The sequence below is a fragment of the Azolla caroliniana genome, unplaced genomic scaffold (genome assembly GCF_043228905.1).
Source record: "Azolla caroliniana isolate FFs.n. ecotype wild unplaced genomic scaffold, voAzoCaro1.0.p SCAF_6, whole genome shotgun sequence".
In the NCBI taxonomy this organism is placed as follows: Eukaryota; Viridiplantae; Streptophyta; class Polypodiopsida; order Salviniales; family Salviniaceae; genus Azolla; species Azolla caroliniana.
Genome location: NW_028230441.1, coordinates 2471338 through 2488443, shown reverse-complemented (window position 1 = coordinate 2488443; position 17106 = coordinate 2471338). Strand labels below are relative to the sequence as shown.

The 17106-nt window shown below is 38.1% G+C and overlaps 2 protein-coding genes across 2 annotated transcripts; both read left to right on the top strand.

The window, feature by feature from the left end:
• The first annotated feature begins 8850 nt into the window (after window positions 1-8850).
• On the top strand, window positions 8851-10077 carry LOC147862554 (oil body-associated protein 1A-like). Its single transcript, XM_087321520.1, has 3 exons — window positions 8851-9029; window positions 9358-9761; window positions 9895-10077. Exons 1-3 carry the CDS (start codon window positions 8884-8886, stop codon window positions 10056-10058), a joined length of 714 nt encoding a protein of 237 aa, XP_087177646.1. The 5' UTR covers window positions 8851-8883; the 3' UTR covers window positions 10059-10077.
• A 2144-nt stretch (window positions 10078-12221) lies between these two features.
• Window positions 12222-15964, top strand: LOC147862553 (uncharacterized). The gene is made up of 8 exons (XM_087320977.1): window positions 12222-12373; window positions 12629-12694; window positions 12802-12931; window positions 13020-13137; window positions 13637-14168; window positions 14205-14912; window positions 15512-15553; window positions 15645-15964. Exons 1-8 carry the CDS (start codon window positions 12304-12306, stop codon window positions 15671-15673), a joined length of 1695 nt encoding a protein of 564 aa, XP_087177103.1. The 5' UTR covers window positions 12222-12303; the 3' UTR covers window positions 15674-15964.
• Window positions 15965-17106: the final 1142 nt, after the last annotated feature.

Sequence of the window (17106 nt, the reverse complement as noted above, 5' to 3'; positions counted from 1 at the left end):
CAAGGACCTAGTGTGCAAGGCTCCTTCGCTTCTTTTACCAAACCCTTCAGAACCTTTTTAGGTTGAAACCGACGTAAGTGATTATGCTATAGGTGTCGTCCTATATCAAGATTGTAAACCAATAACATTTGAGAGTAAGAAACTTCATTATGTTCAGTGTCGGTATACTGTGCAAGAAAAGGAATTATTTGCAATTATTCATGCGCTAAAGTCATGGCACCGTTATCTTTATGGAAATCATTTTGTGCTAACGAATCAAATTTCATTTGAAAGTTTTTGTCAACATAGTAGAAATTGTATTGCATGTGATTAAATAGAAAAATAGCACAAGAGAAACATTCAAGAGGGTTTGATAATTATCTTATACACAAATTCCTCATTCATTTAGTACTCATTCAAGTGGATCAATCAAGGAGCGAGCACCAAATATTTGGGCTTCCAAATTGGCTTCAACATACCGCCGGAGACTATGATTGCACCCGTTATCCTCTCCATTCGACAAAAGTTGATACATTGGAGCTCTAAAAAATTGTCGCTAGCAGGTCGCATCATAGTGGCAAATCAGGTACTCCTCGCAACAACATGGTACAGTCTATCATGCTGGACAATCTCCAAGGAAAGTATACATCAAATTCAACGACTGGTCCGCAACTACATTTGGTCTGGTAAGGAAGACCATGTAGCTCGCGCCAAGGTGGCGTGGCCTATACTCACAACGCCTAAGTCGAGAGGGGGATTGGGTCTTATTGATCCCCTTTCACAATCGAAAGCCTTACTTGCCAAATTTGTGGTGCGAGGATTCCAACCAGGAAATGATTGTTGGAAAATGCTACTGAGGTTATGTTTCGCTTACTTTAAGGCACGAAAAGGGGTCAATTGGGCCCCCCAAACGGGATGGATTCTAAACATGGATCTCAAACCTAGTTTCTCCCGCCATTTGGAGGACAGATTCAGTGCATCCATGTGGAAGGCATGGTGTGACATTCGTCGGGGGCTCCAGTGTGATCAACCGAGATCCGAACCTACCTGGCTCAGTCAACGTATCCTATGGAACCCATGTCTCAAGGATGAATCTAATCAACTACTGGGATCACGTAAGGGGTTGTCATGGGGATACATTGCAGAACGTCCAGGCAAAAGTATTGAATGTTGGCGATGTTTTATGTCAATGCCACTACAAGATCAAGCGAACATACTCCATGGAATCAGGGGCGGATGGACTATGAGATCGGAAATCATTAACGCGCTATGGATTAGGGACTCTGCTACTCAAAGGACGACAATGGAGAAATGGATAGGCCACGAGGAGGAGGGCTCTCTGATCCCGAGAGGTAGGGGATCACTAGACATGCTCGAAGGCCATGAAGTGAGAGACATTGAGACACCCACACAGAATAACGCCATTCGAGTACTCGCGTACACTGGTCATAAATGGATTGTAGATCCTGATCCGATCAAAGTACAACCCGATTGGCATATATGTACTCATGAAAACACATGGCTGTGTAAGGTCAGTTGGGACCCTTTGCAATGGACATGGCGTGATCCCTACATGAGGCAAGGAAGCAAACCCATCCCTTTCTTCCAATTCCCAACTAGATTGGGTCGCCACATTCTAGCTGCTCAAGCCACCCGAGAACCGGCTGCTGCAAAGGTCTGGCGCACATTTCAAGTTCCCTCCGCAATAATCACCAAGTTTTGGCAGAAAATCTGGAAGCAACAACACGCGAGGCGAATTACCACTTTCCAATGGCTGTTAATACATAAGTCCCTACCGGTGGGAGCATGGCAACGTGGGAACCTTAACTCTCTTAATTGTGTAGAGTGCCCACATTCAGTAGAATCCATACGACACGCTCTGTGGGACTGCCCAACGTCCCATAGAACATGGCGGGGGGTTGGCCGCTTGTTGCAGTTATGCCAGGTGCAAGGTTCAATCAAGTGGGGAAATATATGTTAGCTATCATGGCAGGCTGCAATTGGCCGATACGAGCATCAGGAGGAGGGGATGACTTTGGTGATAAAAGCACAAGAGGTTCTTTTCTCCTCCAGCGACAATGTCCACTATTTTCCTCTTAATGACAAATCTCAAGAGGTGGTGGAATTGGTCAGCCCAATAACCCTTTGGATTCTATGGAAACAACGATGTAGGCGAGTCTTCTCCAACCAAACCACCCATCCAACAAGGTTACTGCAAGAGATATGGAGTGAAGTTGTAGCCACTCTCAAGAGCCAATATGATGGCCTTAAAGGTGGCTCCGAGGGAGTTGAAAGACAACGCATAGCCTTCATCCAACAATGGTCGTCCTCTCCCTTTCTTGAGTCAATGGGCTTCCACATTAGATGGAACTATCGCGTCCCTTTTGGGATTTGTACATAATCGCCTCATTTGTAAAATTTTATAACTAATGGAAGGAGTTTTTTTTGGAAAAAAAAAAGAAAAAAAAAAAGAAAAACATTGGAATCTGTCTCTGGAATATTTATCTTCCACACAATAGGAACTCTTACATGCAATGTCCACAATTGACGAATGATAAATTAAATGTAAATATACATAGAAGATAAGAAGATAAGTCGAAGACAATTATTAAGGGGGGTATGTTTTATGTATTGTGCACAATGACATACATTTTGATTGTTTTGGTTTGAACTTTATAGTTATACCGTATATAAGTTTTTGAGTAAAATATATGACGTGTAATTTTTTAGAACATTTATTTTATGGTCGTGCTTTTATTTACTTCCAAAATTTGGTAAGTTTTTGTAAAGCATGTGCGCACGCGTTGTGCCTATTAGTGTTGGATGCTAAATATGACATTTTTTAACATCTCCCCAATATATGAAAAAGAGAATGTGACATATTACCTGTTTTTAATGACCCGGTGTTATCTACCAATATCTACAACTTAACAACACTAAGTTTGGCTCTGGTATTGAGTATCACTTGAGTGTTGACATCATTTCTCTAATATGTTGCCTTTGAAAGGGTATAGTAGCCCATGCATGTCTACTCATTACGTTGTCGCAGAAATTTGCAGCTTGCGGATTGGCTCGGGTGGGACCATTGGGGTCTCATACCATGGAGTCTAAGGACAAGGGGCTACTAAGATTGCAATAGCTTATCCGACTTGGTCACCGGTGACCGGATACTAAGCATGCATGCTTACAAAACCCTATCCGATCCGACACTATAACCGGATTTCGGAAGTTGAGCACACGTGCTCACAGGAGCAAATAGGAAACCACAGAATAGAGGAGGGAAGAATGACACCTCCCCAGACACCACCGACAAGATATGAATGTGGACACAACACAAAGAGACCAAAGCAGGAATCACAAAGACAACCCATATACAACAATACTAAATAACCAATTAAAATAGAGAAAGAATACAAAGCGACGTTAGGTCGGAAAATAGAGCTTTGAGCTTGACAAACACACAGACCGGTGAGCCTCTGGTCGGGAGCACACGAGCTTCCAATGCGAGCAGAGGCCTCGCACCCTCTAACCGGTTGGGCAGGAAACCTTTATCCCTCCAGGACACAATCCAGCAACACCTTCCCCTCTAAAACGACCGATGCCTTTTACAGTTTCCCTCCCCTCCTTTTATAGCTCAAGGAGGGTGTGTTACATTAGTAGTTATGACAATCGCTTCTGTCAAAGATTCCCCCACGATTTTCTGCGATCACACACTCACATTCCCCTCTTTTGTGGGATCATAAACCTCGTACTTATTAATACTTCGATATTTATACATTTGTTTGTACATAAGACCGCATTCATGCGCACGCATGCACACCCTTGTTTATAAGCATCCGACGAACCATTCTCCTAGTGGCCAGAATCCTCCACGACAAATTTTGTGGAATTGATGCATATGGGATTGCCACCATATACTCTTCATGGAGGCAAGCACTGTTTTATATTTTGCTTACTTTGGATAAGTCCCAAAATGGGGTGGTAGATACTATGTCATGTGAGGTTTCATCTTTTTTTGGATGAATTGCCAAAAGAGTTAGGTATGTACATCTTGTGTTTAAGAGGACTTTTTGTGATGTTTCATCTTCCTCTTAACTATTGTTTAAGTGCATGCTCATGTCATTCGAAATCTTGACCTAAGCAATGGGTTCTTGTGACCACACTTATGGTGTACAACAAATTTACAATTTTCTTCCATCTTTTGGGCATATTGTAGTTTATGTTTGTTTATTGGGTTCCCATAATGTAACAATATCCGATTCACGTTTTGCGCTAGTTTGTTTGTTTATTGGGTTCCCATAATATTGTAACAATTGTTGGCGAGACATTCCCTAACCACATGGGTGCATTGGTTTGGAAATTAAATCATTTTATTTTAGTCATATGCATAGATGCTTGGGATCTTGTTTATTCAAGAGTGTCATTTCTCAACGTTACATCACAAATGTGCAATATCTTTTCATGTGCAATATGAGAAACTTTCTTTCGAATAAACTAAATACTCTATATCGATTCTTCCATAATTGTATTTGCGAGCGGAGATACAATATAATTTATAGTTAATGATAAGTTGTTGGGAACTATATCCAACTAAAAGTCTTATCCATAAGATAAAAAGAAGTTTCTTCTATAGTATTTTCAACTATTTTATGAAAAAGGATGAATAACTTCCATTGACGCCTTAGTGACCATGGCAACTACTATAATAAAGTCTAGTTTGTAAAGTTGTGACAACAATAAAACCACATACCTAAACTACTTTTAAAAGTTTCTAGGTATTATTGGAGTGGTTGAATGAAATGTTACATAATAGATGGAAATACAAGGTAGGTTTAATGAAATGTTACTATTAGGATTCTCCAAGAAAATACCAAAAACATAAAGACTCTTCCATACTACTACGTACATGTGACTATAAAATGTGAAGCAATGTGCTGATAATATTTAACATTTCAAAATCAAAACTTACAGAAATGAAACATTTTTTCGAAATCCACTACGATTTTTATTGCTCAAGTACATACCCTCCCTTCAAACGACATCTTTCTTGGGTTAAACCAACCAATTGAAAGAAACCTTATCATCGAGAAATACTAGTATGAACAATGCCAACAATCACCCTCATCACAAAAATCCATTGAAAAACCTATTATCTAGCTATGGACATTGCCAAGAGGCTTGTGTCAATTCTCAACTCCCTTCGGTACGCAATCTACTCAAATCTATCATAATTTGCTATAGCATTGGTAGCACACTTTCATTTGAAAAATACCTACGCGACTTTGACTTGGCTTTGGCTTTTTGCATCGGCATACCTTCACTTGAAAGCACCTATGCAATTTTATTATGATTTTGTACGACACTATTTCATATTGATATCTCAATATTCTTTACGTTAAGCTTATCTTCTCGTTTCTTAATAGGAATAGTTACTGTCAAAACTCCATCTTCTAGTCTCGCTGTAATGGCTTCCACATCTACACTATCCAAATCTGGCATTGGGTATCTTCTATTAAAGCGCCCCTTCGGGCGTTCCATGCGACGCCATGTACCTTCAACCTCATTCGATTTAGGTCTCTCTCCATGGATTCGTAGGTGCTTATCTTCAAGCGATACTTTGATATGCTCACGCTTCACACCTAGTCATAATATATTAGTTTCCACACTGATGGTGATGGTGAGTAATTTAAGTAAGTTTGTGATGATTCAAACATTCAAAACTAGGGAACTCCCACGCAATATTGACAAAGTTTGTGATGATTCAAACATTCAAAACTAGGGAACTCCCATGCAATATTGACAAACCAAACAAAATGCAATTTGACAAACACAAAACATAACATAAAGCATAATGCAATTTGACAAACACAAAACAACATTCAATGATACAATTCATGAGATTGATGCAATTTCTTCTAACAAGAAAATGGTAAAAGTGTGTATATAACCTGGCAAATCGACATGGAGGACATGGGAGTTAGGAGTGTCAAGCCAATCAGTCTTCATGAGGTTGAGGGTTTGGCGAGTGCGTCGCGACATACGAGGAGGGCCAACACGAGGCCCAATGTCACCAACTTGTACTTGGGGTGGTTGTTGAGAGAGATCATTTGGGTCCCAATCATCCATGTGAAGCTCATCAAAACCAAAGTCATCGTCATGGAACAACATGTGGTTGCCTCCTTGAGGGTAATCAAAGAATCGCATCATCTTGGTAAATCAAACTCTTCTTGCCACAAAAAAGAGTAAAAAATCTCTATTATGCTCTCTTTAACTTGTGTCTTATAATAGTTCTCCTTTCACTAAATTCTTCTTGTTCTTCTTCTTCATGAGGTTCCAAGCTATTTATTGTACCCTCTTCTTCTCCATCCCTCTCTATGCACTATAATTTGCGGCGCTCTCCTCATCCATGCAAACTTCCAAAGCTCCACGTGTCCCCTCCATTCTACCATGGAAACAAGACTCATAATTTACCTTATGATACCATTTCTGTCTTATTCTTTACTATTCTTTACTAAATCAAGCCTTCACTTTTGTGTGTTCTATAATATGTATAGTTAAATGACTTCTCACATTCATGTCATGTAAATGGTGTGTGTGTAGTTATAAGTATGCTCGTTTGGGTTGTGTGCATGTATGATGGATTCGATCAATGTTCGTGTATAAATGCATTGTAGTGTATGTTGAAGGGCGTTCTATACTCTTGCAATGAAGTGTGCATGTCAATTAATGGGCTCATCCACATAAGGTAGCGTATGAGTTTATGTGTAATGTTTGTGTTAATCAATGGGTTTGTATAATCATATATGCTCTTATAATCATATAAACTACGTGGAATATGTAAGCTCAATCTATGTTTTCATGTGAGTATAGTGTTTGTTTCGTGGTCTTATTAATGTATGAAGTTTTATATGTTTGAATATGTAAGTTTCCCCCATGCTACGACTTGAAAATGGAACACTTCATCATGTCCATATGTGATGCAATATTCAAAGTACTACAAAATGGACATCACAAGACTTATTACATAAGAAATCATGCATGTATGTAATGATACCAATAAGACTTTGAAAATATATTTCTCTAGTATTTTAGCGTTCAAATTAGATTGAGTGGGATGGGGAAGTATCATCAAATATTACATTGCAAAGAGGTTGTACAAATTTTTAAGAACCACCAAAACTTGTCAACATTTTCTCATGCTACAATGCATATGTCACTTCCTATTTTATTTGGAATACACTTTTACAATACCTATTCGCGCATAGTTGTTACGTAATTCAGATATGCTAGATCTTCCCATATGTAGTAAATAGAATAGTGTATAACAAGTCAATCACTATTAATACATTAACAAAACAATAAAGGTCCATATAAATATAACACATTAATTTGAAAAGTGAGCATTTATTGTGATTTTGATTGTACCATATGCTATGTTGGTTGACACCACTCGCAACTCAATTACGTTATGAAAATCATGCTAGGTTATGTGATCCCTCGCGCCGCTATTTCTTGCAAGGTTATCAACTCAAAGATGCAAAGTTTATCCAAATATCCAAATGTTAAGTAAGGATTCAAACGCTACCAAGAATGCAATTTTATATAGCTATGACCATGCTTTGGATAAAACACGAAGGTTGTAATTGCAAAGGGCCTTCTTCAAGGAACTATGATTAAAATGACAATTATAACATCAATATGAGGGATAGTCCAAGTAGAATTGAAAAGATAAGTTCCATTATATAGATAAGTCATGGCCACTAGGTCAAGTGATTATATGTACTCTAACCGATCCACTAATGAAACTTTGAAACTTCAAAGTTCAAACAATAAGTTCCAAGTAAAATTGCCAACTACAACGCCAACCCATTGTGAAAGCCGAACCCACATTTGTAACAACTTCTTGTCCATGAGGAATATAGCTTTAAAATAAAGCAATACACATAATATGAATACGTCTTGCTAAATATGGCTAATGGATAATTTTGCTAGTTTATGTCATAGGATAAACAAGTGGCAAAAATTAAGTAGAATGCGTGGGTGGTGGGGAGCAAGCTCCATTCCGCCATTGTAGATGGGATTCTAATAAAAAGTGTAGTTTTACTATCGCGAACGAAAGGCCTATCAACAATGGCTTTCTTTCTCAGGAGTGTGGTGCAAGTTACTTTGGCAATCATAGCACCTATTGCCCATATGGCTCGAGGTGCTCGAGGCATTTCCGCCACCCCTCATTACATGGGTCCAATAACTTTGCATCCCAAAACCAATAACCATCTCTTGACCAACCTAGCCCCTTGGATCACTCGGGACTATCGAGTGGCAATTGAATATTAACATGTTATCCACAAAGTGTCGTGGCATAATTGAATATTTGAAATGGCTCCATTAACTTTGCATCCCAAAACCAATAACCATCTCTTCACCAACCTAGCCCCTTGGATCACTCAAGACTATTGAGTGGCAATAGAATATTAACATGTTATCCACAAACTACCTTGGCATAATTGAGTTACGAGTATTTTGAGGGAACAAAAAATAGGAGATCACGTAACTCTCTCGTCTTTGGACAACCAATCAAAGGGGTTAGTTAATCAAACCTCCACTCCAAAATCTATCAAATTTGAATATAAACAAATTCGTAAGTCTCCAACACTATACTTCTATTTTTATTTATTTTTGGGCCCAAGTGTATAGCGGCAAGTACATAATGGTAAATTTGTCCATATGCATGCTCGTTAGGACACGTGACACTAGTTCTAGAAACCAACTACTTTCTTTTCTATACTTGGAATTAACACATATCTAGAGCGGTACTTGGAATTGAATTGAGAAAGATTCTTGATACAGTCACATATTGAATCGAGAGAGAGAGAGAGAGAGAGAGAGAGAGAGAGAGAGAGAGAGATGGCTTCCGTAGGTCCTGGCCCTCTTCTTCAATCTCGAGAAGTTCCTGGCCATCCCATTAAGTTTTCGACGGCTGCGATCGAGGGATCTTCGGAAGCATTACAGAGCTTCGAACCCGTCTCGAGGATCCATGCTCACCTTTGCGCGTAATTTGTCTCTACCCAACCCCTCTTCCCCTCTCCTTTCATATTCGTTCATTTTATTTATTGCTCTCTTAATTACCTTAGGCTAACTTCAATTATCATCTACACTTATGCACTAATTTTAGTTGTTAATTCACCTAAATTTGGTGAAATATACACTTGATTGTTTGATATCCCCAAAATATCGTTTCCTTTTCTACACACACACACCCCAATAGAAAAAATTGTGAAGTGGGGAGAATTTGGAGAATTAAAGGTTATCTTGAAAATGGTAGTGAAATATTTTTGTAAGTTTAATGGTTTGATTATTGTGCCAATGTTCAATGTGTAGATTTCATTTCTATGCCTATGACATGACAAGGCAAGTTGAGGCACACCATTATTGTACCCATTATAACCAAGATTTGCATCAATGCCTAATTTATGACTCACCTGACAAGGATGCAAGGCTCATCGGGATTGAATACATCGTCACAGAACGACTTTTTCGCTCACTTCCTGATGAAGAAAAGAAGCTTTGGCACTCCCATGAGTACGAAGTGAAAAGTGGAGTCTTGTTTATGCCAGGTGTTCCTGCATTTGCGGAGAAGGCAGAGATGAAGGAACTTTGTAAGACATATGGAAAAGTCTTCCACTTTTGGCAGTTTGATAAGGGAGACACATTACCTCTCGGGCTTCCTCAACTTATGATGGCATTGACTAGTGATGGCCAACTCAATGAACAATTGGAACATGGTATGTATTAATCTTTGTATTTGCTTATGGTGACAATTCAACATGTTATCGTTAATTACATTTTGCATATTGTTTCGTGACAACCTTAACTACAAATATGTTTTGAGGGTTTGTAAGTCGATATTTCATATAGATGTTGAAAAGCGGTTCAATATATCCTTCTTGAAGCAAAGAGAGCAACGTGCAAATTTTCAAGGACCTGAAAATGGTATTGATCCGTTAGCAAACTCTTTCCTCTCAGGGAAAGGCTTACTTCCAGAAACGAGAGAAGTGGATTGCCGTCCAAATGTGCAATAAGATTTGAAAATGCTACCTGAATCGATAGAGATGTTGATTGAAGTATATAGAACATCTATGTCTAGCATGCAAGTATGCAAATAATGGTAAATGTATATAGAGTTTGAAAATGCGGGAAGTGGATTGCCTCCCAAATATGCTAGAAGATTTGAAAATGATACTTAAATCTAGAGATGTTGATCAAAGGATATTTAACCGCTATGTCTACCATGTAAGTATGAAAATTGGTGAAAATTGGTTTATGTGTATATAGGTCTCATATCATTGTACGTAATAATGCAACACTTCTATGATGGGAGAGGGGAAACTTAAGAGATGTAGTATTTGTAAATTTGTAGGGCCTTCTAGTAGTATTGAATGGAGGAAATGTATCTATTATCTATCATTGAAGGGTGCCTTTAGTTGGGAAATTGACAACAGTTCTGGCTTCTATACAAGCAACAACACTTCTATGATGGGAGAGGGGAAACTTAAGAGATGTAGTATTTGTAAATTTGTAGGGCCTTCTAGTAGTATTGAATGGAGGAAATGTATCTATTATCTATCATTGAAGGGTGCCTTTAGTTGGGAAATTGACAACAGTTCTGGCTTCTATACAAGCAACAACACTTCTATGATGGGAGAGGGGAAACTTAAGAGATGTAGTATTTGTAAATTTGTAGGGCCTTCTAGTAGTATTGAATGGAGGAAATGTATCTATTATCTATCATTGAAGCGTGCCTTTACTTGGGAAATTGACAACAGTTCTGGGTTATATACAACCACTTTGATCCCAAGTATTTAGTTTGAATTGACATCTTCACATCCAAACTCAAGAGTATTCCCTTCGTGAAATAACAAAGTTACATATTAGGGATACCCTTATGTTTTAAGGGACCCTATTTGTTTGTTCATATATTTGTTTGATAATATGAGGGATTATAACATGTTTATATATTTGTTTCATAATTTGAGGGATTATGACTATTGCTTATCCCTAAAGCTTGTTGAGTACCACATAATGTATAATTACAAAATATACAGTTGGAACTTCTGGTGCTATTTGGACATGGGTTTGTTCAACACACTTTGAGGTGATTTACATAGTATTAATAAATAAAGTGTGACGGAATTTTAGATAATTGGAGGTTATCTTAATACTTGTAGGATGGGAAGTGATCTTGGCTCCTGCCTCACTATTGCATGTGTAGATTAGAGGGACCACTTGATGTGTTTCATACATGTAATAATAATATGCAAGATGGGTTTTTTCATGGAGGTGATAACGATGGAGCTTTTGTAATGCAAAATTGGCCACATTGTAATGCAAGATGGGGTTTTTCATGAAGGTGATAACAATGGAGCTCCTGTAATGCAAGATTGCCCACATTGTTTTCAATGAAACCACAATAGATGGCAAGAAAACTATGTATTAATTAATTCTAATTGTATAGCTTGTGTGTAGGATTCCTTGGCTATCTATCGCCCATCTCGAGAATATTTTATGACGTTGGTCAAATAGTGCTAGTTATTTGAAAAATTTGGTCCTGTTTTGAATTTTTGGAAGTTCATTGATGGGCTATTGCATGTGAGAATGCAACATTGGACATCTTCACAATTCTCAAATTACCGGTCATTATTTCTTAAAAGATTTCTAGAGATGCTCAATTTATGAAACGATGAATATTTTCTTTCTTATTAGGTTGTACCTTAAGATTGTTTTTCAAGCTATATGCGGTGATTCATATAAATTGATAATGTTATCATTTGAAACAATAGTCAATACCTTTTTTTGGGTGCAAATGAAGCTCGTGAAAGCATTAGTGAAGGAATAACTTTACAACTTTATCGGATTATTTAGGATTATTTAAATGTCATCTTGAGGTAGGTAGATTCACCACGCGATCTCGAAAGCCATTATATTAGAAGCCAAATTTCGTATGAAATTAATGCATTGAAGAAATGATGTGAGATAACGATGCCATATTTTGACTAACCAATGTGTGTGTGGGGGGTACTTTTGGGGAATAAAGCAAAACTGAGGGGCATTTCCCAAATTAAGACGCGTCATTGATAGTTTTATCATTTATTATATCAATATGTGTAAATTGTAATAATACTCGAAAGTCAGAAACAAACGCGTTACAAAATGAAGACGACGACGAATAAGAGCAGAACAGAACAGAACAGATCAGAGCATGCAAACAGGTTTTAACATAACATCAGAAGAGAAATCGAGCAAGGCGGATCTGAGATTGTCTTGAGTATGGCAACTGGAACTTTGGAGATCACCATTATCTCTGCCTCCTTCTCCCCTTATGCATCCTTTGATTCAGGTAAGTTTTATTACCTCATTAAACCCATGGCCATGGCCGTAAATCTATTTCAATGCCCTTTGAAGATTCTTTTTCTTTTCATCTCTTTTATTAATGGATTTAATTTTCATTAAAGCCCAAACATTTAATCTCTGCAAAGTTTCCTCTTTTTTGTCATATATGTATTTTGATAATGCTCGACTTAGCGTTTGATCCGTGTGTTTTTTGTCAGAAATTTCATATTCTAAACTCTTGTATTTGTAATTCTTGTGCCAGAACCTAATGATACCTATGCTATATTGAGATGCAACAAAGAGCAACGCTGTACGAAAACTGCTGAAGGTAGTATATACATATATTGATGTGTGTGTATCTTTCTCTTGGTTTCACATAGGCTTGGACCAAATTTCATCGGGTGTATAACGAGAGATTCGATTCACTTGTTTCAGATCATGGAAGGCTGCCAGTATGGAACGAGACTCTTGAATTCAATCTTGAACAAGAAGACATGTCCAAAGAACTGGTGGTCCAAGTTTTTGGAGTAAATAATGAAAAAGAGGAGCTCTTGGGCGTTGCAAAGTAAGTTTTTTGTGTTCATGGCAAGTTGTATTTTAACATGTTTGTAGTGATATACATACAGTATCAACTAATTCTTGCTCTTTTGTAGGATCCCTATTCTGAGTATGGTTGGAAAAGAAGAAGCCACACTAAGCGCTCTTATTAATCCACAAAAGGGTGAGACAGGAAAACTAAAGGCTGCATGGAAGTGGAAGCCAGATACACAAGTTGGTGCATTCTGCTCTTTTCACAAATTTAATGATTGGAAAAATTTATATATAGAAAGAAGAGATTATGTGCAAAGCACAATGCAATGTGTTATCACTTTTTTTAAAATTGACGAGTTAAAACTTTTTGAAGCTAGCCACAGTCATAGAGAAGAATTATGAAAGAAAAAAAATTGTGATAATCTATAAACTTTGACAAGAACTACAAATATCCTGATTATAATGGGAGGGTGAAATACATAGCTTACTTTGGCCTAACTGTTGCTCGAAATCTATACACATTGAGAAGAACTATGAATATCCTGGTTAAAATAGGAGGGCAAAATACATAGCTTACTTTTCCATAGACTTTGCTTACTACTTTTCAAACTAAGCTTTCAAGGGCGTTATAATTCATTCTGCCAGAATTCTAACAAACCACAAACACAATTCTCCATATTTTTTGCTTATTAAATTATTGAGCATTTTGTTTGACACGGATTTCTCATTCTGTCTACAGAAGCCTTTGAGAGCATCAAACAACGAAGGAAAGGTTTCGGAGGTATATGAATATTCGGTAAGTGACAGCTATGTGGCACCAAAGAATGATTTTAGTAAATTGGAAGCTGTAAGCGATTCTTTGAAAAAGATGAGTTTGGAGAAAGAATCATCTCTAAAATACAATTCTACACTTCACACCACGGATTCAGCAGCTCCTCACGTAGTGGAAAGTAGTAAGAACAGTCATGGATCTGGTGGCACTGGGTTTGCTTATCCACAAAATGCTCCAGATAACACCCCATCATATCCTCCGCTGAAAGACGCATATGATGCTCCTCTGGCCACCGCGCATAAATTGGATCCAACACCCAGATATACACTCAATCAAGAGACCTACCCAAGCTATCAAAATCTTACTGTGGAGTTAGGTTCTCATGTTAATGAAGGTAGTTATCAACCCTATCCGCCTGCTGTTTCAACCACATTACCTACATATCCCCCGAGTAAAGAGTCTTATCCGCCTTATGGTTATGAAACAAGTGGTTCTTATCCTCCTGCTATTTATCCGCCACCGGCCTATACCCAACCCCCTGCTACTTATCCTCCACCAGCCTATACCCAACCCCATACCCAATTGTATCCTCCCCAATCTGAAGGTGTATCATCTGCCTATCCACCTTCATATCCTCCGACCACCCAAGATGATGTAAATTACCCACAATCATATCCCCCTAATTTAGATGGTGCCTATCCACCTGCCTATCCACCTCTGACTGGTGTAACCTATCCAACTTCATCATACCCTCCATCTGAGAAATTAAGTGGTTATCCTGTTGAATCTTTATCTTACAGTAGAGGTCTTGACAAAGATAAGGACAAAGGGAAAGGCAAAGAGCACAAGGACAAGGACAAAAAGGACAAGGACAAAAAGGACAAAGATAAAAAGGACAAAGACAAAGACAAGAACAAAAAGGACAAGGACAAACACAAAACAGATAGTTCCCATGCTCTGTTTGGTCAACCTCCATACTATGCTCCACCTTCACAAGGATATGGTCCACCCACACAAGGATATGCTCCACCCCCGCAAGGATACCCTCCTCCCCCGCAAGGATACCCTCCTCCCCCGCAAGGATACCCGCCTCCCCCTCAAGGATACCCTCCACCTGCGCCAGGCTATTCTCAAGGGTACCCTCCAGCTCCTGGATATCCTCCGGCCCCACAAGGATACCCCCCTGCTCCGCAAGGATACCATCCGGATCCATACAATGTAGGATCTTTGTATCCTCCTACAGGTAAGGGATGATTCTATCTCGTTTTCAGTATCATTTATTTTGAAGGGTGACTATTATTACTGAGAATGTTCGCATCACCGGTGATTTGAAAGACAATTACCTTGTCCTTGGTTATCTACAAGCTCAATCTTTTGGGTTCTACTGGTGATAAGCTAAATTTCTGCTAACCCATGCATGCGGGGTCAATTATCACTATCTTAACGACCTCCATAGATGCTACTGTGGGATGTAGGGGTTGAATGCAATGACCATTTGTGTCGCTGCTGGACAACCTTACCTACTCAGCTACAGCACATGCAGATACAGACACACAATTGTCTCTGTTTTCTTTTATTATTCTAATAGCCGTATCACAGGGGTAAGCTATTTAGCTATGATTACAAGGTCCTGGGTTCAATCCTTCCTTTCACACATCTTTATTACACCATGTATCATGTCTCTCTCTCGCGGGTTTTGGTTTTGCATGAATGAATTTCTTCTTTTCTATTTATTCTCTCTTTATTACATCATATATCATGTTTCTCTCTCTGGCTTTGGTTTTGTATGAATCAACTTCTCCTTTTATATTTAATTCTCTATACTGCTCTTTGGTTTGACAGCTCATCCACCACATGATCAACCATACTATCCAACACAACATGGTAAGGCCTAACTGGAGTGCCACTTTTGTTTTTGGGCAGACTGGTGATGTATACTCATGTGTTTGATCATATATGTCATATGTTTCAACAGGCAGTTCAAGCTATGGGAAAAAACATTGAGGAATTTCAGCATTTTTAACCATTTCCATGTAACACAGGAAACCATTTTCTTGTCATAGGGTACATTTTGTTCAGAAACTCTTCAGGATCTTGGTTTTTTTGGGGATGTATATTTTTTTCTGGGTATGAATGTACAACTAAAAAAAAAAAAGTAAACAAATGGTGATGGATAATAATGATCAAATTTAGACCATGCATGTACCTTTGCAGAGGTGGATTGCTAGTCTAAAAGGAATCTTAAAACACTCATTATGATGTATTTGAGTTTGAGAAATATATGTTTATTTTTTGTGGATGCCCTTGGGATGTGAAAACAATTTCTCCGTCTATATAAAGGCCAAATTATGTATGCTCAATTGCTATTCATCCTTGATAAGTTTGCTTATGAGAATTAAAGGCTCCCAAAAAACCATATGACCATATTTTAAGGTTGTGTAACACCATTTTTTCTCCATGGAAAGCATGTAATTGCTGATCATAGACACACACAACATTTTGCTGCTCCACTATAATGGGCACAGAAAACAAATGTAGGTCTAGACTTGAAGTATTAAATATAAGTGGAAATGAATGTAAGGTTTAGCTTTAGCGAGGATTAAAATGAAAAAGAAGATAATTATGTACCAACATGATGGTAATGACAAAGTGACCAGCTTTTGCGAATGATGGAATGACCAACATCTAAATGCTCATAGTGTGTATTTCTTGCAAGAGATTGTACATTAAATATATTGAAGGATATGTTACTAGGCCTTAATATAGGTCTATTACCTAGATATTGAACTCTAATGGCATGGCAAAAATAGCCTCTAACGTAGACGTTTTTGTTTGCTTTTTGTGTTCTAATGACCACTTGAGAAGTAATATTTATCCATTTTTAGATTGTTAATGGAAAAGGAACTTGGATTACTACAAACAAAAGTAATTATATTTATTTCTCCTTGCTAGATGATTAGATCACTTCAATCAACTTTGATCATTTAACCCTAACGTGCTTAGCCTTAACCTTGTGTACTTGTATCAATAGGGGGATTGTAGGCTCCTTGTTCGGAAGGCTTGTGGAGGGCAAGTTCTCATAAGTCACAAAGTACGTAATGTAATCATCCTAATTTGTCTTTAATATGTAGAATCTAAATTTAGACTTAGTAGGGACTGGCAATTATTGTGGGGATCTATTATAATTTAATTTTGAAATTAGCCGAGTTTAATAGATTATAACTATATTGTGAAATGCACACAAGGGATCAAAACCAGCCTACTTAACTTCTTACTTCTTGCTCAATTTATAGTTGATATACAGGTACCCATTTGGGCTAGCTTAGTTACATGCGTGCTTAAAAGGGTGTGCTAAAAGGGTGGGTTGGCTTAACTACATGCATGCTAAAAGGGTGGCATAAAGGAACACATGCACACCACATTTCCCCCTTGAGAGA

Excerpts from the sequence above, each read along its gene's own strand:
- LOC147862554 (XM_087321520.1), top strand. The coding sequence starts at position 8,884 with ATGGCTTCCGTAGGTCCTGGCCCTCTTCTTCAATCTCGAGAAGTTCCT. Across the intron at positions 9,030-9,357 it reads ATCCATGCTCACCTTTGCGC|ATTTCATTTCTATGCCTATG; the intron begins GTAATTTGTCTC and ends TTCAATGTGTAG. Across the intron at positions 9,762-9,894 it reads CAATGAACAATTGGAACATG|ATGTTGAAAAGCGGTTCAAT; the intron begins GTATGTATTAAT and ends TATTTCATATAG.
- LOC147862553 (XM_087320977.1), top strand. The coding sequence starts at position 12,304 with ATGGCAACTGGAACTTTGGAGATCACCATTATCTCTGCCTCCTTCTCC. Across the intron at positions 12,695-12,801 it reads CTGTACGAAAACTGCTGAAG|ATCATGGAAGGCTGCCAGTA; the intron begins GTAGTATATACA and ends CACTTGTTTCAG. Across the intron at positions 13,138-13,636 it reads AGTGGAAGCCAGATACACAA|AAGCCTTTGAGAGCATCAAA; the intron begins GTTGGTGCATTC and ends TTCTGTCTACAG.